This window comes from Anser cygnoides, chromosome 20 (assembly GCF_040182565.1).
Source record: "Anser cygnoides isolate HZ-2024a breed goose chromosome 20, Taihu_goose_T2T_genome, whole genome shotgun sequence".
NCBI classification, from domain to species: Eukaryota; Metazoa; Chordata; class Aves; order Anseriformes; family Anatidae; genus Anser; species Anser cygnoides.
This window is the reverse complement of record NC_089892.1, coordinates 235149-259306: the sequence shown is the minus strand read 5'-3', so window position 1 is coordinate 259306 and position 24158 is coordinate 235149. Positions and strand designations below refer to the sequence as shown.

General features: G+C 36.5%; 2 protein-coding genes across 14 annotated transcripts in view; one reads left to right on the top strand and one right to left on the bottom strand.

The window, feature by feature from the left end:
• Positions 1-24158, top strand: part of RALGPS1 (Ral GEF with PH domain and SH3 binding motif 1) — a 133903-nt gene that overhangs the window by 53538 nt on the left and 56207 nt on the right. For 11 of the 13 annotated variants that reach the window (XR_007159111.2, XR_007159116.2, XM_066980468.1 and 8 more), the window contains one exon: positions 16269-16349. The exons of the other annotated variants lie outside the window; for them this stretch is intronic. Coding sequence is in view for 9 of the 11 variants with exons in the window: in XM_066980468.1 (XP_066836569.1) it covers positions 16269-16349 (81 nt within the window). In the remaining 2 variants the exon portion in view is untranslated. The remainder of the gene's footprint in view (positions 1-16268; positions 16350-24158) is intronic. 13 annotated transcript variants of the gene reach the window in all.
• ANGPTL2 (angiopoietin like 2) lies at positions 789-23065 on the bottom strand. Its single transcript, XM_013188783.3, has 5 exons — positions 22547-23065; positions 12574-13430; positions 3337-3530; positions 2874-3144; positions 789-2405 (listed from the first exon to the last, which is right to left on the bottom strand). Exons 2-5 carry the CDS (start codon positions 13379-13381, stop codon positions 2206-2208), a joined length of 1473 nt encoding a protein of 490 aa, XP_013044237.1. The 5' UTR covers positions 13382-13430; positions 22547-23065; the 3' UTR covers positions 789-2205.

Sequence of the window (24158 nt, the reverse complement as noted above, 5' to 3'; positions counted from 1 at the left end):
TGCTAATGACAGGAAAATGTTTTGTTTGTGATTTTTAGAAAATGTAGTGTAATCAGAGATGTACTTTGGTGAGCGATGAAACACGAATGCTATTGAAAGAGTTAGAAGTAATTAGAGAAATATGAGGAAAAACGACCTTTCATGGTGGTGAGATGGTAGATCCTAGTGCAAAGCAATTTCTACTATGTGAATTTGGAAAAAAAAGAAAGTGCATTGTGAAATTTTGCAAATCTGTGATTCAGACAGTATTCTTGCAAATAACTTGTTTCACTATATAATTTCTAAATTCCTTATGTATAACTATTTTTGATGTGCCAGCCTCTATCTTAAAAACAAATACCATGTTAAATGTTGTGTTTTTTTCTACTGGTGGCTTATCTGACCAAGTCTTAGCTAAATTATGAAATAATGATATGATCCTTATTGTTGTCTTACTGTGATGGTCCACACTGAGCCAAGCAAAGCTTGAATTTCATGAATAGTGTCTATATAGTAACGTACACAACTTTTTCCAATGTCTTTAGTTTCTGTAAACCTGTGTCTTTAAAAGATTGCCCTACAACATTTGTGGAAAGTACTTCATTATGATGCGAATATGCTTTTTTAATACATGACAGGAACTAAATTATTAGGTACAGCCAGACATACTCTTTTTCATTCATTATTCTGCTCCTTTCCTCTACCTCCTCCTCCCACCCCAGTTGGTTTGAATGTGTCAGATATACTCTGTGAAATTAATGATGCTTTTCTGTGAATAACCTCAACTAAAACAGGATGAAATCTGAACATTTCAAAATAACGTTTGTTGCTTTATTAAAAGATTACAATATTACAGGGATGATCTAATATATTAAAAACCCTACTTTGTTATATACAACACATGCTGCTTCACACGCCAGTTTAATGCACATCATACCTTTGTAAAGAATTTATGAGGTAATAAGGGAAGAAGTGTGCAAACAGATGCACAAACACATTAAGTGTCTTGCAGGCTTACTGAGAAATATATTGAAATTCCGGGGGTTTTTGCTTTCCCTCCTTCTTACATGCATTCTTTAACTTACATTTTTCATGGTAGTTTCCATTTTGAAAGGTCTGTTCTAGAAACCTACCATAGGAGAATATTAGAATTATGCCAGTCAGTATGTCATAGTTGTGACTAAACTCTTAATTATAGATGAGTAAAACATTATAATAATTTGACAATAATATAATTGTGAAATATGGCAAATATAACTGTTCTTGGCTATAAGTAGCTTCTTTATATAATTTTCACCTATTGGCTATGAATATTAAATAGCTTATATAGTGGTATCCATCATTTGCCTGCAAAGTTGGATAGTCCCTTTAATTTATATCCAGCCATTTCTGACTAGAGAGCCTACACAGCAGGTAATGACTGAAGTCAGGTACAAAATATAGTATAGTATGACACGTTGGCTATACAGTATGTTATATCCATAGTGAATCTGAGTTTATTTCCCTGTGCAGGTAGCTAGTTCATTCTGATTAGGAAAATGATTAAAGTTTTCCATCTAAAACGTTTTAATCAAATGCCAATTCTAATTTGTAGGAACAGATTATTAAAATGCTCAAAGTAAATAGGAAAGACTGGATTTATTATGACAGTAATGGTTTGAGTATCTGTTCACAAACTCAAGTTATATAGTATTAATTTTATTCATATCAGTTAACAAAGATTAAATTAAAATAATCATACTAATATACCAGCTACCTAGTTCAAAGGATATGATTTCCTGTGTCTAGTGATTGCTTATAATAATAATAAAACTCTTGCTGTACAGTTTGTAATATTTCCTGTATTTGAGAATATTTAATATAACATCCAAAAATATTTAAATGTTGTGGCAGTATTTTTACCATCCAAACTTAATTTACAGGGAGTAAAAAACAGAAAATGTATCTACAATCCATCTCAATTGTCAGTTCTAAAAGGCTTAATATAACTGCTTCTAATACAGAGAGGTGTTCTGAATATTATGTTGTTTCAGTTTGGTTTTTTTACTTCAGCTTTTCTTTCCCTGGAATGATTCTTGAAAATAAAATATACAAGCCCTCACATCTTAGCAATAAATTTACAGTATCTTACATTCCTCATTTCTGAAATAATTCCAGGTGCTAACAGTATAGTTATACATCTTTTTTAGATCAAGAAAGGAAAAAAAAAAAAAGAGAAATATTATCTCAGTGGAATGTGTTAGGGTTAGGTCTTATCATCATAACAACTTTCTTTAGTGAATATGATCCCCCCCGGAATTCAGCCCAGTAAACACCATCCTGATACCGACTGCGGTAATGTCCTCCACGATACCAAACTCCATTGAGATTTGAATGAGCACATGCATTGTACCACCATCCTCCCTTTTGGTAATGAGCGCAATTACCTGTAAAAGAAAGCTATGATTCAGTCTCAGGAAAAAAGTGAAAAATCTTACAGCAAGCAAACAAGCCTAGCACAAAATATACTTTTAACTGTGTATTTAACATGTAGGTACTGTGCAGTGCAAGGTGCTGCTTCTTCAAGAACCAAGTCTATATTTTAAGTTCTACAAATGGACTCATTAATGCTACTGTGCTTTGCTGGAAAATCTGGTTGCATTATTGTCTCAAATAACCTTAATAATATATTTTACAGACCTGTGTTTAATGTAATTAATAAATATTTCAGTGAGAGTGAGAATTTTTAATTCAGTTAGTACATATAAGGGTTGACACATCAGTTTGTATTTCATAAGTTACTAATTGACAACTCTAAAATACAATTTCATTTTTATTTTTTTGTCTACAGCTGTATATTTTTTTCCGTTTCAAAAAAAAAAAAAAGTCAAGGAAACCAAAAGGGGGCCTTGTACCTGTGTATACGTCATGGTCCCGGTCCAGTGTGGTGAACTGTTTACCATTGTGCCAAGTGAAAGAATCTCCTGCGTTTCCGTTATAGCGTCCCAGTCTCAACTTGTAATACTCACTTTCTGGCTCTAGTCTGAAGCTAGCATACTCAGCAAATACTTTCCGACCTGACCAGTCTTCCATTGTTATGAGCAGTTTGTAGTTGCCTTGATTTGTTAGCCAATAAATATTTTCTAAACCAAGCCAGTATTCTCCATCTATATTACCAAATCCTTGCTGTAAAGGAAGCAAGAGAAGGGCGTTAATACTGTGCATATGTTTTAATGGTAAATCTGGGTGTATTCTTAAGTAGAAAACAAGTTCCTTTTTAAGAAGTCTATTGTCAAGACTCTAAAAATCACCTTTTAAATTAACTTTACCAATAATTTTTAGAGGGTAGAAGACATTAAACTGCTCACTTGTCCTAACCTTGTATGTCTCCCAGTTCCTGAAAAAGTTGACAGACCCATCCAGTCGTCTCTGAATGACTGTCCAGCCACCAGGGTCATGCCGTTGATCGCACCAGACCTGCATAAGTCGGTTTGTGTTTTCTGGTTTTACAAGATAGATGGAGCTTGTATCATGGCCATCTTCTAATGCTTGTAGGCAATCTCTCCAGGGCCCTGCGTCAAAAGAGAAGGACTCTGCAGTCAAAATGCAACTGAGTATAACTTTAATGCAGAGCAGTGTTTGAATTGGTAGCATGTTTCTACACTTTTCACAGTATATTTGCTTCAGCTGAATAGTGCATTTCTTTTTTCTCTTATTGAAGCTTTAGTGACCACTCAGTGTTTTCAAACAGATTACTTCACTGTAACTTTTTTTTCTGGAACACTTCACAATGAAATAATGATATGGGTAGGTTTTTATGTAAGGCAACTGAAGTCTAGTAACATTGGTCATATTTTCAAAAAAACTAAATAGGAATTACTCTGTAGATATATATTAATATTTTCCTTTAGAAAACAGAATTATAAGTTTGACTTTATTTCTGTCTTGGAGATCCTGAGCTTTTTAGGTCTCCAAAAATGTAATGAAAATAAACAGTGGAATCAGCAACATAAAACATGAATGTAGGTTACTGCTGTCACTCTAATAAATGATAATAAGCTAAACAAAATAAAAAAATCAGATTCATAACATGGAATGTGCACTTATACAGTGAGAGATTTTTAGATAAATGAGGTGATATAAAATACTTTAAAATACTTTGCGTTCATGGAAGTCAAAGCTAGTGCTCTTTCCCATTTTCAGGAGAATGGATTTTTTGTTTCCCTGAATTTAGTAGACTCTGTAAAGAGCATAGTTGTTTTGAAAGTGTCTTTCGTTTGTTATTTTATTCCTGTGGGAAGATAAATAGATTCCATGTTAACAAGTCTGAGAAATTTAGATATGAACAATTCGTCAGTCCATGCTGATAACTGCATTTAGAATCCTCTAGATGTTTTGCTACTATGCTCATATCTGACGAGCAGTCAACAAGAAGTCAACACAGAATCCTCAGGGTTAGAAACCCTTGGTTTTTTTTCCATGCTGAAGGATGAAGGCTTGTCAGATCTTCTGTCAACAGTCATACCGAAGCATGTATTGCTATTATTTTAAATTAATTCAGTTCCTTTACCCTTTTTCATAATTCATTGTCCAACAATGGAAGTAGTAGAGCTATCCTTATACTTAGTAAATGAAGTAGTAATAAATGTTTCATAGGAAGAATTTTGGTGTTTTGGGGAGTTTGTTTGTTTGTTTGTTTGTTTTTGTCTTTTTAACTAGCTAATAAAACATCAGTGCACCAGGAGGCAATCCAATTTTTTGGTGTGTGGTATTGCTGTGTTCTTGTTTCCTCAATCATATTCACAAAATGCAATTAGGGTGCTGCTGCTAAGCCCATTTTCTAATTCTGTTGTGCTTAACTGTTCAGATTTCTGGAAGTGCAGGTGTAGATAGAGTATTCTGTGACACAGTTGCATGGTTTTATTGTGAGTGGTGGAAGGAGATAAAGGTAGTGAATGATGGTAATTTAAATTGCTCTTGTTTATTTTATCGTAATGTGTATGTAGTGGCACATATTAAAAAGAGCAACTGTAGTTGTATTTTGAATTCTGGAGCTGTATAATTATTTACATTTTTTTCGGGGGTGGGTGGGGGGAGAAATTCTTGTGGCCGATCTCTTCCAGTGGCTTCTTTTACAGGATCTAAAATTTTTTTCATTATATTTTTAAGAACATGTGACATGAATGTGTGTTCAAATGCTTGTTATCTAAAAGAGACTGGAATACTTAAAAATACTCCACAACTGGAAATCACAATACTTTGATAAATAGTTTTAATTGTCACTTATTAAACTGAGCTATCTACAGTATTTGGACCCTCCTTTCATGTGTCTTGATGGAAGAACATCTTCAGCATGCTTTTCTTTTTCCCAAGTTGTGATACAATCACAACTAAAATGAGAAGAAATGTAGTATATGCCACTATCCATCTCTTCGTTCTTCTATCTGTACTGTATAGTTTGTGTCTATGCATACGGACATTCCACGTGCAAAATTACACTTACGTCCTCTTAACTTCATTGCATTTGTTATTTTATAAGTATTTTCTGCATATTCTATATGTTTTCACCAAATACTTGCACTTGCTTTTCCTGCTAATTAACCTTTCTACCTTATTTTTTAAGTAATCGTAGTAATGAAAGCAATTGTTAAACGAAAATAATGAATATTAGTGGATTTATTATGAGAATGATTAACAAAAACATTACAGTGCATAGCTGTCTATAGGAATTCTCAGATCTTATGTTCCACTTGACAGTTCTAGCCTGGAAAATAAATGCCATGTTGTCTGTAGATTTTTATTTTATGGTAACGTAAGCTTCTTGCTAACTATTTTGAATTACCTACTTCTGTCTCTCTATCTGTTGGGAGTAGAATGCATCCGATGATATAACAAGGTTTTGGAATTTGTTGGTAACAGCGTTTTGACAAATGCATAAAATGGAGAAACAGACAAAATAGAGAGCAATCCATATTAAATTTGAATCCAGCAAGTAGGGATGAACTGACAGAAAATCTGAAATAGAAAGCACTGTGGGCAATCTTTTGAGTGTGAAATAATGGAATCTGCAATTCTTACGAAATAAAAGAAATAAAAGAAAGCAAAACAAAGAAAATGAGCTCAAATATAACAGACTTAAGCAAATTCAGAGAGCGAGAAAATCCTTTAGAAAAATTAGTCCAACAAAAGAGTTTAGAAGTTCATTAAAGAGTATCTGTTGAGAACACTACAGTGGATTTTGCTATTGTAGAAGGCTAGGAAAAATAGTACGAAATTGACCTGGCTAGATCATGAACTTTCCAGTAGCTTTGAAAATCTGAAGAAAGCTCAGACAAACTAGTTGCTAGGTCAAAGTACTAGGCATGACCGTTTGTTGCTTTTGTTCTTAAATAAATAAAGACTACAACAGTATTAAGGCCAAGATAACAGAAAACATTGACCTACTACTTTGTGATGAAGACCATCTGTCAACAGATTAAAATAAGATGCCATTTAATACCGTTCTTCTATTTTGCTTCAATTTTTTTTTTTTTGAACAGGTCGCTGTGGCTAGATGGTTAGTACAATCAGGAGCTTTGGCAAATTTAAGAACTTTAGATACGGTATAGAAAGGATTGGATAAAATGTACGTGGATTTTCTTTCCGTGGCTGGGCGGTTCTTTCAGTCGTGGTGGTAGGCAGGTTGTTTGTTTCATGGGTCATTGTTCATGGTATTTTTTTTCCTTTTTTTTTTTTTCCTAATTCATTCTAGATATTTGTAGAGCCACCACGGCGTGAGGGAGGGTGGTGAGGCTACCGGGGCAGGAGTTGGACTCGATGATCCTTATGGGTCCTTATGGGTCCCTTCCAACTAGGGATATTCTATGATTCTAATTGTGGGGAGGGGTTTTGAGAACAGAGAACATCTTGGATGATGAGGAGAAGGTATTTTATGTTCCTTGCCTACTGAAAAGGTGAGGGAGGAAGGGAGTAGAGAAGGATATCCTAGAAATGAAAGACTAAATAGCTTAACTTCAGTAGTTGGGCATTTACTTGAACAAATCAAACTGTTGTAAACTAAAAAATGAGAGAAATATTTGTGTGGATTTTGTACAGAACAAACATGAAACTTCTTTTTCTGATAAGTTACATAGATAAGGGAAAAATAGCATATGTCAAATCAAATTGGGAAGGGACCTCTGGAGACCAAAATGAAAGACAGCTAGAAAAGCAGTACTTCCTCAGGCGAGGATCATGGGGTTCTATAGTACTGCAAGTTGATCATGAGTCAATAACACTTCACTTTGCAAAAAAGGAAAATGCTATATGAAGATAGAACAACAAAGGTACTATGCATATGAAGTAACTCTTCTATTCTTCTATGTGATAGTAAAGCCAGTTTGGGTACTTAAAAGCACAAGCAGAATGTGGGCCAGTAAATGAGTTTTCAACAAATTTTAACAGGTCAGGTAAAGTCTGAAAAGAATGTTTGAAGGATAGATACTTCACTTACAGAAAGTTAGAAAAACTATAATACTGTTCTTCCATACATTAAAAAGAAATAGATGCTTTTCTACGTCTGCTGTCCATAGGATGAATAGTAGTAGACTTAGGTTACAGCAAGGGAATTTGTTTTCCCCTGATGAATTGTCTAATCTGGCAGTAAACTCAGCTGGGGTTGGAAATATACTACCTAGCGAGGTTGTAAATCTCCATCATTAAGGTTATACAAGAATGGACTGGAGATGCATCTGTCAGAAATGAAGACTTTCTGCTTTGTGGGAAGAACCAAACATCATCTTCAGATTCCTTTCACCCAGATTTTATTTTAATAGTCTTCTGTACTTCTCCCTTCATATTTCTGTCACTGACTCAAGAGATGGACTTCTGATAAATTTGTGGATAATAGATCCAGAAAAGCAATTAATAAAATTTTGGAAAATAATGAGGAGATCAATGAGAATGTTACAGGAAAGAGAATTATATAGCAACTCTCACCAGCCACAGAACACGTTACCAGAAAATACTGGACTATCAGCCCTGGCTCAGGTCTAAGTCAACATATAATAGAATCATAGAATCATTAAGGTTGGAAAAGACCTTCGAGATCATCTGATCCAACCATACCCCTATCACCACTATCACCCACTAGACCACATCCCTAAACACCACATCCAACCTTTCCTTAAATACCCCCAGGGGCAGTGACACCTCCCTGGGCAGCCCGTTCCAATGTCTGACTACTCTTTCTGAAAAGAAACGTTCTAATTTCCAACCTAAACCTCCCCTGGTGCAACTTGAGGCCCTTGCCTCTTTTCCTAATCATTAAAGTGACTATCCTATCATAGAATCATAGAATGGTGTGGGTTGGAAGGAACCTTTAAGATATCTAGTTCCAACCCCCCACCATAGTCGGGGATGCCACCCACTAGATCAGGTTGCCCTGGGCCTCGTCCAACCCGCTCTTGAAAACCTCCGGGGTGGGGTGTCCGCAGATTCTCTGGGCAACCTGTTCCAGTACCTCACCAGCCTCCCAAGTGAAGAATTTCCTCCTAACCTCTAATATAAATCTCCCCTCTTTCAGTTTAAAAGCGTTCCCCCTTGTCCTGTCATTGTCTGCCAGAGCAAGAAGTTGCTCTCCATCTTTTTTATAAGCCCCCTTATAGAACTGAAAAGCTGCAGTAAGGTCACCCCGGAGCCTTCTCTTCTTTAGGCTGAACAGCCCCAACTCTCTCAGCCTCTCTTCATAGGAGAGGTGCTCCAGTCCTCTGATCAGCTTTGTGGCCCTCCTCTGGACCCGCTGTAACAGCTCCACGTCCTTCTTGTGCTGGGGGCTCCAGACATGGACGCAGTACTCCAAGTGAGGCCTCACAAGGGCAGAGTAGAGGGGGACAATCCCCTCCCTTAACCTGCTGTCCATCTCTGTTGATGCAGCCCAGGATGCAGCTGGTCTTCTGGCCTGCAAGCACGCACTCCTGGCTCATGTCAAGCTTTTCATCCACCAGAACCCCCAAGCCCTTCTCTGCAGGGCTGCTCTCAATGAGTTCTTCTTCCAGTCTGTCCTCATGTCTGGGATTGGCCCCACTCAGGTGCAGCACCTTGCACATGGACTTGTTGAACTTCGTTAGGTTCATGTGAGCCCAAGGTTCATGTGAGCCCACTTTCCTAGCTTGTCCAGGTGCCTTTGGATGGCATCCCTTCCTTCTGTTATATCAACTGCACCACTCAGCTTAGTGTCATCTGCAAACTTGCTGAGGGTGCAATTGATCCAGTTGTCTATGTCATTGATAAAGATATTAAAAAGTACCAGTCCAAGGGTAGTACTCTACTGATACATCCTCTACTGTATCAATTCAAAGAAATTATAATGATGTGTTTTTCTCCTGTTATTATTATTTATTTTTTTTTACATAGTGAAAAATACCATGATTCTGAAGTTCTGTGGTTCTGTACTGGGTCTGGCTGCGATTGATTTAACTTCCCACACAGTGCTGTGCTCTGCGCGTGTTGCTGGCACTGACTTGGTATCACACCACACACACCCTCCAAAATCCAGTAGGCTGAGGGTGGGCAAGAGGTGGGGAGGGGACATCGCCAGGGCAGCTGACCTAAACTGACCAAAGGGATATTCAGTGCTATGTGATGTCACACTCAGCAGTAAAAGCTGGGGAAGCGGAAGGAGAAAGGGAGGCTCTTGTTACGGAAATGTCTGTCGTCCCAAACAACTGCTATGTGTATTGAGGCCCTGCTTCCCAGGATGTGGCTGAACATCCTTTGCTGATGGGAAGAAGAGAATAATTGTTTCTCCTTTTGGTTCTGTGTGGCCTTTGCTTTTGTTTCATTAAACAGCACCTATATCAAACCCAAACATTTCTTTCCTCCATCTCATTTTCTTCTCCTAGCCCTGCTGAAGAGGGGGAGTGAGAGCAGTTGAGTGGTAATTAGCTGCCTATCAGAGTTAAACAACAATAGGTTTTGCATGGCACAGTGCAAGCTATGGCCAGTTTATCTTTGGCAGTGTTATAAAATGACTACTTTGTAGCAAAGTGTGGTAGAGATTTTCGGTAGACTGAAACACCTGCTCAAGTTTCTTTCATTGGGAAAATTTCCGTGGAGAAGTAAGTTGTGTGTTTGTGGTTTTTTTTATTATTATTATTTTTATTTTATTTATTTATTTAATGGCAATTACTATATTTGATAAATCTAGAGAGTTTGACAGGTCATTTGAAGTAAGTTGCAAATAGCCTTGAAGTATATGCTATGTGTATCTCACATGCCTTACTTCATGCCTTAGTCAGTGGTATGCCTTTTTTTCTGAAGCAAGTGCATGTTGCTCCCATGCTTAAAAAAAAAAAAAAAAGACTTCTCTTGTATTCCCAATTCAGGACACATAAAACATGAACTATGTTCTTGAAGTATGTGGAACCATAGGTGCAAGTGGATTCTTTACCTGTGATTTACCAATCACCTAGATTAATTGAGCTCTGATTTCCAGTGCTTGCATTCTGGCTTATGGCAGAACTCTTAAGAGAGTAGTAACAGCTATATAATATCCCGTATTATTGTACCACTTGCTTCCCTTTCCTCCTGTCTTAGAGTGCAAGTGCCCTATGCAAGTACAACACAGATATATTCCTTTCTGGATTTGTACAAGAACAAAAATTATCACCTGCTAGATTTAAAAACTTACAATAACCTCATAAATGTTTACACGAAGTGTCAAACCCCTTCAGATGTCGTGAATTATAGCAGTTCAATCTTGGGCACAAGTCAGTAATATTTAAATCATTGACTGTCAATTACTAAGAATTTTCTGCAACTCCTTCATCTCAAACATTTGGTATAAACTGATTTGTCTTGGTGAAGTAAGACAGGAAAAATCTGTGGCGCTAATGTGCTTAAATCTGTTAGGTATTCAGAATGCATTTTTTTTGGCCTTTTTTTTTGTTTGTTCTACAACAGGTATATTAAAATTATGCTGACCTCCTCCTCTGAACATGCTATGAGACTCTTGATTCAGATTGCTGATGTGGGGAGTCTTGTATGGAAGGCTGTTGGGGATTACTGTAGCATTCTATGACTAATTAATCTTAGCCTGATTACCTTTTTTCCCTGGCCTTGACAATGCTACTGAAATTTCTTTATATTAAAAACAATAATAAAAATATAATACCTAGGACTTGAACTATTTTCCTTCTTACTTGCTATTCATTTAAAGCAAACTGACTCCATAACCAACATGATAAAAATATGTCTGTAAAATCACAGAATCTCAAAATAGCTGCGACTAAAAGTTAAGGACCTAAAACCTTGAGAGCAAGAGTGAACATAACCACTTCCTGTTTTAAGAAAGAATTAAGAGCCAAAAGTTCAGGGACTGTGAGGCTATCTGCATTAAGAACAGGTAAAATACTGTTTTTAAATTCTGCTGTTGTCAGTTTTATGCATTCCTGGGCTAAGAAGGCGTTTTAGCTGGAGATAGTTTGAGATAGTTCTAAACTCTGCAAACAAAGACTCAATAACAAGAACTGAAACAACCGTAAAATCAGTGTTCGATACAAAGTCACCTATTACCATTTCCTGTTCTTGAGGAGAAGGCACAGTAAGGTATAAAGGTAAAGATTGTGTTAGAATATAAATTCAGTGTTAGAATATAAATTCATTTCATGAGTGGTTCATCCAAAAGTCCCATTTGCTTCACTGGGAGTGTCTCCATTGATTTTGATTAAATTATTAACTCCAGTGGAACACCATATATAGATCTAATGGCAACTATTCACAAGAATCCGAATACCAAATGTGACTTGAATTTGGACAAAAGTCTAAAATTAATGTTTAATGCTCTAAATTTAGTGCAATTTCTCAAACTATTCCAACATCCCACCCAGCTACTCGTATTTTCCATTTTCTATCTCCTAATAAAAGCCTTGGAAATGAATAAAACTAGTAATATTCCCGTAAGGTCAGGAAAGTCAGGCTTTAACAAGCTGAAATTTGAAGCCTAATCTATCATGTAGATAGAACTCTGTCCAAAAAATCTGGTGCTAAAAGAAACAGTAGTTTAAATATTCTAGATAGTCAGCAGTTACATTTACCTTTTCATACAATGTCAGTTTTTGAGGTATCCTGTCATACATTAGCACGTATTTTTAGATTACGTTTAATAATTTGTACCAATAACAAATGTGGAAGCAGTATAACTGTTTTTCAGAGATGGGCTTAAGATCGACTACTGTAGTATAACCTTTCTATAACCTTAATTGATAATACAGTAGTAAAACAATGACTGAAGAAGTTCCGAATGATTGTAGTGAACATTTTTATATTTTAAGGAAGAGGAGTAGGACTTTGTGGCAAACAGCGTTGAAGTACTTTTGTATCTACTAGTAGCCACAAGTCCAATGCTCCACTGAAGTCCAGTCATGCTACTACATTTTGGCTTTATGATCTCCCAAAGGGCTTTTGCCATTTGTACAGTTGGTTCAGTCAGCTCAATATACACAGACTGTGTCAGATCTAAGAATCTCAATCAGTTCAAAATCATTTATTTTGCTAGATAAATTATTTGCATTTTCTTACATTACGATGTTTCCTACTACTTATTATTAGTGTAGACATATCAATAATATTACTTACCAGATGGTTTATCAGTTGAAGTTGGAATACTAGTTACTGCGGGCATGGTTGGTAAGGTAGGTGGCAGAACCTTCAGATTCTGATCACTCTGAATCTCATTAGTAGATATCTGGTTAATCAGGCGATTGTAAGTAGGAGGGTGGTACGCTTTGTTTGGTGGCTGTGGAGTTTGTGGAAGAGGCTTTATGGATGGCATTCTCTGACAGTGTTCTTCTAGCTGGGCAATTATTATTGACTGATTATTTGCAATTGACATCAAATGTTGGTACTTGTACTCTAAGTCTTTGTACTTGTTTGCAAGCTGCAGCATGTCTGCAGTTTGGTTCAAAATCTTATTCTCAAGTTGGGAAAGTTCTAAGGCATTGTCCCGTTTCCGGATAATTTCATGTAGTAACTGCATATAGAGTTGTGTGACACGAGAGTTCATATTTCTGCTCTCTTTTCTTAAGAGCTTGACCTCATTAACAATCCCACCATCTACCTCTACCAATTGCTGGAGAGTTTCTATTTGTCTCTTCTGTTTAAGAAGTTCATTGTTAAGTAACTGTAATTCCTGTTTATTTACCCGGTTTTCAAGTAGAACCTCAGGTTCTTTAGAATTAACACAAATGGCACCTGTCACTCTCTGCTGAGGTACAATAAAGGTATAAGTGCATTTGTCCTGTGTGTCACTGGAACGTTTATATCTGTTCATATAAATGAATTCTTGTTCTTTTTCTTCATCATTGCCTTCAAATCCCTGTGTTTTGCTTGCAGCAGTTCCCACAACAACTATAAGCATTAAACAGATGAGTCTTCTTGTCATCATGATCCTCTATTTCTGGTTAAATATTCTTCTGCAAAGAACTTCGTAAAATCTGTTTTAAAATAAATTTAACAGTAAGTAACATATTGGAAATTTGTGCAAGCTTTAAAAAAAAACAACAATAAAAAAATGATAATCTGTTCTAAAACTGACAATAGAACATTACATAGTATTTAGAATCATAGAATCATAGAAACACAAGGTTGGAAAGGACTTACAAGATCATCTAGTCCAACCGTCATCCTATCACCAATACTACCCACTAAGCTACTAAATCATATCTCGTAGCACCTTGTCCAGGCACTTTCTGAACACCGCAAGGGACAGTGACTCCACCACCTCCCTGGGCAGGCTGTTCCAGTGCCTGACCACTCTTTGAGAGAGAGTTTTTCCTGATGCCTAATCTAAATTTTCCTAGGCGCAAGCTGTGGCCATTTAAATTAGCTTGTCTGTGAACGAAAGAGATAATTTTCTTGTCCTATATGAGCTCCTGTCAGCTAAAGGGGGCATCATCAGGAATAACTGTGCCACACTGTGGTCAGAACTGCAGTTAGTAGTTGCCAGATTATCTAAAGCCTGTCAAGAACCCCAAGAAACCATGTAATAAACACCAGTATTTGAAGAGCCCTTTCTACCAGGCAAGTACCACAAGTTTCCAAAATCGATGTTTTCATTTAAACATATATTTTCATTTTGTATAGCTACAAATATAATCCTTAAAAATTAATCTCTTTAAAAACAAACAAAATAATACAACAAGCTTATAGGCAACAGTTTTCTAGGAAACATGAACTTAGCATTGGCAATACTGCCATGAATGCCCTTGTCAGGGAGCATTCTTTTATGAGCTGCATAAATACAACCTTGATGTCACGTATTTCTAATAGATTTGTTGGTTAATTTTAACATGCATGTGTACATCTATCCTAGTTTTCATAATTAAAAAAAAATCCAATAAAGAGCTTCTTCAGTGTATAAAGCCTGCTTGATACTTTTTAAAACCAAGGTGGTGTATCAACGTATTTTTTCTTTGCTTATAAAACATTTCACATGGAATAACCATTCAGTGTCAACTGTCACCTTACTGTTTGGTCATCTTTAGTACAATGTAATTTTATAAATGACATGACCTGTGATACTAACAGCTATGAGAAACTCAAACGAGCACAGCTGAGCAGCTGAGGGGTAGCAGAGATGATGTATGAGGAGCATCAGAGCAAGCTAGGTTTGTTTAGCCTAGGAGAGGAGGTAAGAGACATATTCCTGCTGTTTTAAGCTGCTTAATGGGTGTTAGTAGAGAAGATGGATTCTTTTCAGAAGGGCACGGTGAAAGGACAGGGGTCAATGGATCCAAATTGCTTCAGGAAAAATTTATTTTGGATTTCAGAAGAGTTTCACAATGATGGCAGCCAAGGACTGAAGCAGTGTCCTGGTTTCAGCAGAGATAGTTTTCTTCCTAGTAGCTGGTACGGTGCTGTATTTTGGGTTTAGGATGAGAATAATGCTGGTAGCACACCAGTGTTTTAGCAGTTACAGAGCAGCGCTTACACATAGCAGAAAGGACTTTTCAGCTTCTCATACTGCCCTGCCAGCAAGGAGGCCGGGGGTGCACAAGGAGCTGGGAGGGAACACGGCCAGGACAGCTCATCCAAACTGGCCAAAGGGCTGTCCTGTGTACCCTATGGTGTCATGCAGAACGATAAAACTTAGGGGGAGTTAGGTGGGGGGGAGGCCACTGCTCAGGGGCGCTGGTTGTCGAGTGGTGAGCAATTGTATTGGGCACCACTTGTTACGTATATTCTTTTGTCATCATTTCTTTTCTTTTCCTTTCCTGTCCTATTAAACTGTCATTGTCTCAACGCATGAGTTCCCCCCCCCCCCCCTTTTTCCCATTCTTTCCCCCATCCCGCTGTGGGGAGCAGGATGAGTAAATGAACAGCTGTGTGGTGCTGAGCTAAACCACAAGCAGTCACACAAAGAGATGGTGGAATTTCCATTCCTGGAAATATATAAGCTTTTGATTTAGGCAAGGCGCTGAGCGACGTGATCTAATGTTGAAGTTAGTGTGAGAAGACGGTGAGGTCCCATCCAGTGTGATTTTTTTTTTTTTAATGATTCTAGGCAGCTGCTGACTTTAAAGCAATTTTTCTTAGTTCCAAAATAATGATGGATATGCAGGCTTTAATTATTCATACTGAGAAGAGATATGGTTATTAGTCATTCACATTTTTCTGTTTTGAAATAAACCAAATAAATTTCTATAAATGCTTCTGTAAATGATTTAAACAAATGCAAGCAGGACTGATCATTCTCAAAGCTTTTGGAAATGTATTTTTGCCTCAGTTTCTCATGCAGTTTGGAATAAGCTTTTTCATTTTGCAAACAGAAGGGCATTGTACTTTACAGAACTTGTCAAGAGTTTTGAAAACTCGACAGATAAATGTTTGGGATTTTATATGGTTTCTCTGAGTAAAGGAATGTTATTTGGAACCCTGGAAAATGGGGAACATAAATTCACCCCAGACAGCAGTAATCTGCACAATCAACATTTGCATAGCAAGTCACATTTAGAAATCATGGGAGTTTCCAGGCCTTGTATTACAGTATAGATGTACTGTTCTTGCAAATGTCTCTAACATAGTAGGTGTAAAATGGGTTTTATTTCAGTGTTTGAATTGAAATACCTTTCTTCCCCTCAAAAAATGTAAGTATTTTGACCCACTGAAAGGAAACTAATTTTTTTCTCTGAGTTCACTTTTGTCTGTTTACAGCATCTCATGTCCTTATTCAAGCATAGGATTTGGGGTGCACATTCTTTTCCAGGCTGAAGAAATACAGAAGAACTTATAACAGTTTGTTTTTTCTCCTTTTCTTTTTTTTTTTTTTTAAGAATTGTATAAGAAAACATGGAACAGAGTTCATCAACCTCATCTTAACATATCTGTTCAAACATTATTTCAAAATTCAGAAGGTAAGCCGTCAGTGAATGACATCAGCATGATTAGACCGTGCTGAAATGCTTCTCTCTTATAAACTTGTCTGCATGTCACCTTTTCTAAGGTGTTCTTCCTATAAGAAAAAACATAGGAAATAAAAGTATATTGGTAAAAAAAAGCACCTTTACAAATTGAAGCAAGAAGTGTACTGTCTTCAGATGTCTTCCTTCCTGCAGTCTGTTTGTGAAATAATCTCTTAGTTTTATTGTCTGTACTTGTTCATTTTTAAAAAGGAAGAAAGTTCAGAATGAAGAGTATTTGTTGCATATTGTGATTGGCTACATCAAATACATTGCATTTTTTCTGTAGCTGGATTCAAGTGAGCTTCATAACCAACATGCTCGTTTGCACAACTCTGAATGATGATTCCTTCAGGGAGAAAAAAAAAAAAGCATGCTAGAAGTGGGGCAAGAAGCCAGAGAAGCAGTTTTAAGGAAGGCTTTAATACTTTTGATTTGCTTCCTCATCATTTTTGATTAGGAGAACATAAGATTTTTAGGACATCAGGATTCCTTCCCATGAGAGAGGAAGATCGTACTTATTAGATGTATAGCACACTAGCTTTCTGTTTTCTTCTGTTGTACTTATGCGGAGTAATTGCTTGTACTCTTTGTCCTTAATTAGTGCTGCTTCTTGCTGATGACGTTTCTTCCTGTTTCTCTGGCTCAGTCTCCCTCTTCCTCTTTTCCCCCTTCCTAACTCTTCTGCATTGGACTGGGAGGGAGCTGTATTGCTGAGGCCATGTTTGTCACCAGTGCAAAATTCCACTTAAGTATCTGTAGACTTTTCAACCTTGCTGTTGCATGGAGCAGCATTGTATAAAGACATGTTTGTAGGTTTGGTGTAAATTTTATTTGCTGGAAATACACCATGTCTTTCTCTTATCCTCATACGCACAAACAAAATTTCTCCAACAAACAAGCATACAAACAAAAGCAGAAGTGAAAGAATCACGCTTAGGAAGAAGAAATGTCATTTTAATTACAAATGAAATATAACTTCTAATTAGGAAAAGCATGGGAGTTTGAAGTAATTTCATTTTTAAGATTCTGGCTGTTCAATACTTGTGTACTCCTATAAGCATTTTACATGGAAGTTGGTACAGTTATATTGCCAAACTCATCCTAGTACTGACCCAGCTAAAATCAAATTTGTGTATGCTTACCCTACTTGGTAGCATATATTATTCTGTTCAAATTTTTTTTTTTGCCAATACAACTGCATCTGTATGAAAACTGTTGGCAGCATTGTTGTTATAACAGTATCATTTTTCATACTCCTAGCTAGAGTAAGTGCTTTGGTAAAAAATAAATAAATCAGGTTGTAGATAAAACGTTGGCCTATTTATGTATATAACTGAAAGTAGGTAATAACAATTTGGTTTGTTTGCTCATTCATTGTTTGCTCAACTGAGGATGTTCCCGTGATCTGGTGAAAAAAGAGGTAATAAATTTTCTGAAAGGGATATTGTATGTTTCAGCTTTTGATTGCTTTTTCCTGTCATTTAAACGGAAAAAACAAATAAAATCTTTCTTTAATTTTCCTTGGAAATATTTCTGTTTTGTACTCTGTCATATTTATATAGGATTTTTGGTTAGTCAAAATATATTACCTTTGGATTGTTATGAATATCTTGAAAGTTACGGGTGATATTTCAACAGGAGTAGAGTATTTTACCATCTGAAATTACACAGCTGTTTCACAGTCTGTAATTTATTACTGCCATGATCCTGAAATAGTGAATTTAAAAATATTTCTACGTGCAAAGTATTACTGTTTGACAGATGTTCAGAGTTGTGTTCTTTTAATCAGCTGACCTTAAGAGAAGGCATGGAAGGTGGCAATGCCAGCAGTATGTTTTTTTTTTTTTTTTTACGCTACTTGTATACAAAATGCACATTTAATTGTGAAAGTTCCAGCATGTGTACTTTTTTCCCTTATTTGTTCTGGTACCATCCTTCACAGGACCTCATTTTTACAAAACAGACATGCATGTATTTGTATTTAACCATTTCTTTAAGGTTTTATGAAATACTTTACCTATCCTTAGGACTTCTGTGTGCAAATGAGAATGAGGCATGTCTCCATCAGATGAAAGTATGACTTGCAATAATGTAATTGAGTTTCTTTGAAAATGCAAACAGTAACCTTTCAATGCTATGGCTGGTTTTTGTTGGATTATTTTTTTTGAATAAAATAGACGTTTGCAGTATTACTCTGGAAAGAAAGTTTTTTATAAAAGCCTCAGTATGTTATCAACACTTTTGCATGTGGAACTCAAGTGGTTTGCAATGTTGAGTCTTTCAACCATTGAGAGACTGATCTCTTATCTCTGAGTGTCTGTACTGTGTTTTTTACACCTACACTTTCAGTGTTCCGCAAAGAAGAGCTGAGACCATAGGAAAACCACTGGAAGGTAGCTAAGCACTGAACTTAATTATTTTTTATTTTGGATTACAAGTCAGTTCAAGGAGAGAATGTCTTGACATTTAATGAAGACATCACCTATAATATAGCATTTTGGAAAAATACAAAAGTAAAATAATGAGCTCTGTAAATCTTGTGTGAAAGACCTTAACTAAGATAAACGTGGAAGAGAATTGTCTAGATTCCGTACCAGAATATAAATTTTATTGTTATGGGTTTTTTCTACAGATAAGGTTCATGAAACAGCCCAGTAGGTAAAAGCTCTGTAACTGCTTCTTGCTGCTCCTCTTGTTTTTCTATAGTAAGCTGTTATTAATCCAGAGGACTGAAGGTATGCAAATGTCACGTACTGAGGTATATAAATGCAGCTTTTGTATAAATGATATGTGACACTGTATCCATGCTTGGAGACTGCATTACAGGGAAGACATTTTTCTGTACTAAAACCAAGATGTTACATGAGGGGAATTCTAGGGACTTCAGAAACCATTTGAATAAAGTTATTCAGTACTGTGTAGTATAGTTAACTTTACTGCAAAGGTAATCTAATTAAGAAGAAACACTTTACCATTGTGGTTTGAGGAGCAAATAATTAAGATCCTATATAGCAATTCTCACTTACAAACCATGAAAAAACTGTTTTGTTTTTTTTTAATGTTGCAGCTCAGGAGCCAAGTAGGCATTTTCAGTCCATCAGGCTTCAGTTATGCTAGTCATAAAGAAGGTGAAGGAGGATGTTTCGTACCTGACTTTTTACACTTAAGCAGGAGTGCTCCATCAACTGTCAAAGTAAAATAGGATTCCTTTTTTAACTTATGGTATCTTTTGGGATAGTAACTGTTGTTAAAGGAAAAATGATTTTCAGTCATTGTCGTTCAGTTCCCTTTAAAATGCACCCCAGAGTATTACATACTGAGAAAAATAATTTCAGTTTGGAGTTTTATTATTTCACTCTATTTTATGTCTACGTTTTTTTACGTCATGTTTTCTTTCTTTTGAAGGGGAGGGGGGAGGGCAGGGGGCATATTAAGTGACTTTCATCTCATTAAAGAGTGAATAGACAAGGTCTAACGCTCAATTTATTTGCGTCATTGTATGTTGTTCATCCTGTTCTGACTGAAAGCGCTTATAGTCTAGACTGAATTGTTAAGTGTATGCCCAAGTTGAATGCACATATTTAAACTGATACTTCATGGCTCTTTAGAAATACCCAGATAGATGGAAAAACATATATATGTGAAATATACAAGATACTCGCTTTTTGCACAACACTAGTATTTTCTGACATTTCCCTGTATGGTTGTTTTTGACTTAGAAGAAAAAAGCAACAGTGTTACCCTACCTACAAATGAGTTTGTATTGCTACATTAAACCACTCTAACAAAATTCAGTTCTGTGGGTTAATCAGTATATTTTTTGTGCGTATGTTGGTCATACTTAATATAATGAGGCTAGCAGTCATTTGATGGTCTGGCTTTTCCTACATAACCCTGCATGCTGTGGTACCATGTGTGCAGCTTACTCAAGTTTTTAGATACATAAATAAAAGCATATTCACAAAAGGCATAGTGTTAGATCGTATAACATTTTTGCTTGAAAAGATCAGCTATTTTGTTTGATTGTGTACTCAAGCGTAGTTTGATACTTGTTCATTCTAAACAAGAAACATGAAAAGCTAACAACAAATCTTCACTGTTTCTTTAATAATACTGTCTATGATATTAAAAGGGTTTTTAGAGTAGGTAGTGCAGTTGTACATTTTAATGGAATTGTAAAAGCAAATGGAGCAAGGTTGTCAAAAAATGTAAATTCCTACTATACAAAGATCAGAGGTGGTTTTTTTGTTGTTGTTTTGTTGTGATGCTTCCCCCCCCCCCCCCCCCCAAACATTAGTGTTTGCTTCTGCAGAGTCCTTTCATAGTCAGTGTTTGTGGATGTACAGTTAGCTAGCATGTTCCAGGCACCAAGCCAGTACTATTATCTGGATTTCACGACATTATTGTGAAAAGATATATAAGCATGACTTTTCTGAAGCTACTTTCTTTCTTATTCCCTGCCACTTTTTTCAAAGCACGCACCCATGCAGTGTTCCTATTCTCTCTCCCAAATACTCTTTTGAATAGAATTATATTAATCTATCGATTTTTCATGTAGCCTTTGTATTTAATTTATTCATTTTTGCTCAGTTTGAAGGGGAAGGGTCTTCCCTTGATACAGATTTTCTTTTAGAATTAACTCCTGTAGCTTGATTTTAGGTGAAAATTATTGCTGTGAAAAAGCTGAACATTAAAATTTTTCAGTTTGGTAAAAGGAAATTCACAGTGAAAGTACTGCACAGTAGTGTGAATGCCACATGTATTAGGAAAAGTTTTAAAGTTTTGCTTGAAGTATAATAGTGGATAGGAAAAGGTTGACACATAGTAAGTAGCATGCACTTTCAATTTTGAAAAGGTGATGTAAAAGAAAGTTTAATTACGAGTTTATTGGGTGGAGTTATATATTTTTTTTTTGTCACTAGTTCTTGGTGCCATTGTGAGCCATGCCGCACTTCTGACAGAAACTAATTAATTGCTTCAGAAGCTTTTATTATAATGCATTCTATACTTAGCTTCTTTGTCCATTTAAATTTGTGGTAAAATCTTGATTCAAAAACTATCTTGTGCTTCTTAAAGGGAAAGATTTTATTTTATTTTATTTATTTTTTCTTTACTCTGGGGAATGGATGACTAATGAAACACTTCAGAATGAGGATGTCTTAGTTCCTGGAGAACTTTTGTTTTGAAATACTACCAACTGCTTCTGGAAACTTCAAAGGATTATGTATCCTTTGCTGCCATGTAATATTTTGAAGTTTTTGGCAAAAGTATACAGCCTTTTAAGTTACAAGAAGTACAGATTTTCATTCTTGATTACCAAGAATTTTAGTAATATTGTTTGTGGGTTGTTCTTTTTGCTTTACTAAATTTCCGTCCTAGACATGGAATGTAATTATTGAGAGAGCACTGTTAGTGATGTTATTTCCCTTAACAGTGGCCTCACTTTATTTTTCACTTAATCCAGTCACTACCAAAAAAAATGTTTATGCTGTGTGTGTACACGTGTACATGCACTTAGTACGTAATAGCCCTTAAACACATACACATTTTAATAAATGTGACTCATTTTGCTCATGAAGAATAGTAGTTGGATCATAAAGTAAATATTTAATGTTTACACAAAGATACTCATACATGCTATGTTCTGTTCTTCAGTGAAATTTATTTTGTAAACTGTTATAAAGTTCCAGGAACTATTGTGTCTCCTTGATCAGACATGAGTGTAAGAAAGAACAGAGATTTCATCATTTTTACTACAGGTAGTCCTTTAGAAAAGTTATCATTAGAAATTAGTATGTTCTAGAAAGTTTGTTGAAAGACACGCAGTATTCATATGCATTTGCAGCCGGTTTGAGGAAACATGAAGCCCAAAGTTACATGCAGAATTAAATAAGATAAAATAAATTTCATATTCGAGAAAATAATGGCAAGAAGGCTCTTCAGTGCCTGGCATCATAAAATATCTCAACTATTTTCACATCTAAATTTGTTTTAAATTTGTGTAAAGGTTTGCTGTTTGTATTAGGGAGCAGTAATGTCTTTGAAAAGCTTACACTCACTCATAAGCAAACCAATCAGTCTTTGGACTGTCAACGTACAAAAACATACGCATATTTTAAATTTAACCCATTTGTACTGTGCATTCTTACCCTGTCTCCTTCGTCTTCTTTCTTCTGTCCTTAGCGTGCCTTCATCAAAGGTTATCGGAACAACTTGTCCGCACGAGTTGTGGCATCTCACTTAGCAGTTTGCGTATCGTAAGCGCACCTCTTCAGTGAATGTAGCCTGGAGTCTACAGCTGAATAGCTTTGTGCGCTGTACTGAAGTTAGAAAAGCAAATGTCTGGATGATCTACAAAATTAATTCCTTTCTTTTTCTCTATTTTTTAAAGATTTTTCACAGCCTGGCTGTTCAGTCTAAGCCATGCATCTGTACAGTGTTACCATTGAGGTACGGTAAGACTTTGTCTTGGTGAGAGAGAACTCAGCATTCTGGTTTTAAAATTGTGAGTCCATCATTTCTTGTAAGGCTAAAGCAGCCTTATTTGAACTTCAGCTCCTTTGTGGTAGACCTACATCTGGTAGGGGGGAAAAAAAGGCAGGCGTGCAGCAAGCTGACAGGTTTTGGTTGGGTAGGCTTTTTTCCTCCTCCCACGAGTGCAAGGGCTCCGCCGGTAACAGACGCGCAGGCCCCGCCGCCAGCGGCCGCGGCTGCTCGGAGCCCCGGGGCGGGGCCTCGGCCGCAGCTCGGCTGCAGCAAGGGCCGGGCCGCGTGGGGCGCCTCGCTCGGGGCAGAGCTGGGTTTCGCTGTTTGTTGTATTTGCTTGCGGTTTTTTAAATCTGTTTCTGTAACTGAAACTCCTTAACCGTGAGTCACGAGTTCTTGTTCACAGTGCTAAAAACGTGTAAAAGCTAGACCCGGCTAAACTGTTGTGTTGTTGCCGTTGATTGAATAATCAGTGACAGTCCAAAATGGAAGTTATTTTTCTGTTGTGTAAAACGGTTAATCTTTAGAGTTAGGAAGAAATTCTGGAGACCGTGTTTGAGTGTGGTTTCGTTTCTAGGTCAAATGAGATGTTAGAATGTGTAACTGTATAGGATTCGTCCCCAAAATGTCGGAGTGGGGGGTGGCTACTTCCTGCTCATAAGGCTTTTTACAACGCGCTCTCTGACGGGAGAAGGAATATTTTTCATCCAGACATTGAAGGAGCCTCTACTAGTTTTTCACTGATGGGTCCTCTTTGATGCTGACAAATACAGCAAAGCTGCTTTATTCAGAGTACCACTGATTTTATTTATTTATTAGCACTTCCTAGGTCACTTCTATCAGGAAGCAGCATGTTCTCAGACAAAAAAGAATGTAAAATTGTCCGAATTCAAGCTAACTCTTATAATAATCTAATGCAGATTGAGAATCCATAATTTGGGTGAACGCCAGTGCATTTTTTAATGCTTGCCTGATAGTTCTAGTAGTCTAAAGCATGTTTCCCATTTGATTGCTATGAGGTCTTATTCCCCTGAACCTTTCTAAAAATTTGCTGTCACAGAAGTTTCTATATGCAGAGTATTTCTGGTCATTAGCTATTACCTCTGTTTTTAAAAAGAATTTTTTGAATTAATGTAAAATTCATCTTTACAACGTACTTAAAACTTGCTAGGAATCTTGCAAAGAAATTAGCAAAATTAAAAGTGAAGCTTAACAGAGCAAAGAAGTACATTTTAAACTACCTTTTTACCAACTGCTTTACAAACCAAACAATTC

Coding starts and splice junctions, on each gene's coding strand:
- ANGPTL2 (XM_013188783.3), bottom strand. CDS start 13,381: ATGATGACAAGAAGACTCATCTGTTTAATGCTTATAGTTGTTGTGGGA. Junction 3,531..12,573: donor TTCAACTGATAAACCATCTG/GTAAGTAATATT, acceptor CTTTTGACGCAG/GGCCCTGGAGAGATTGCCTA. Junction 2,406..2,873: donor GGACCATGACGTATACACAG/GTACAAGGCCCC, acceptor TTTCTTTTACAG/GTAATTGCGCTCATTACCAA.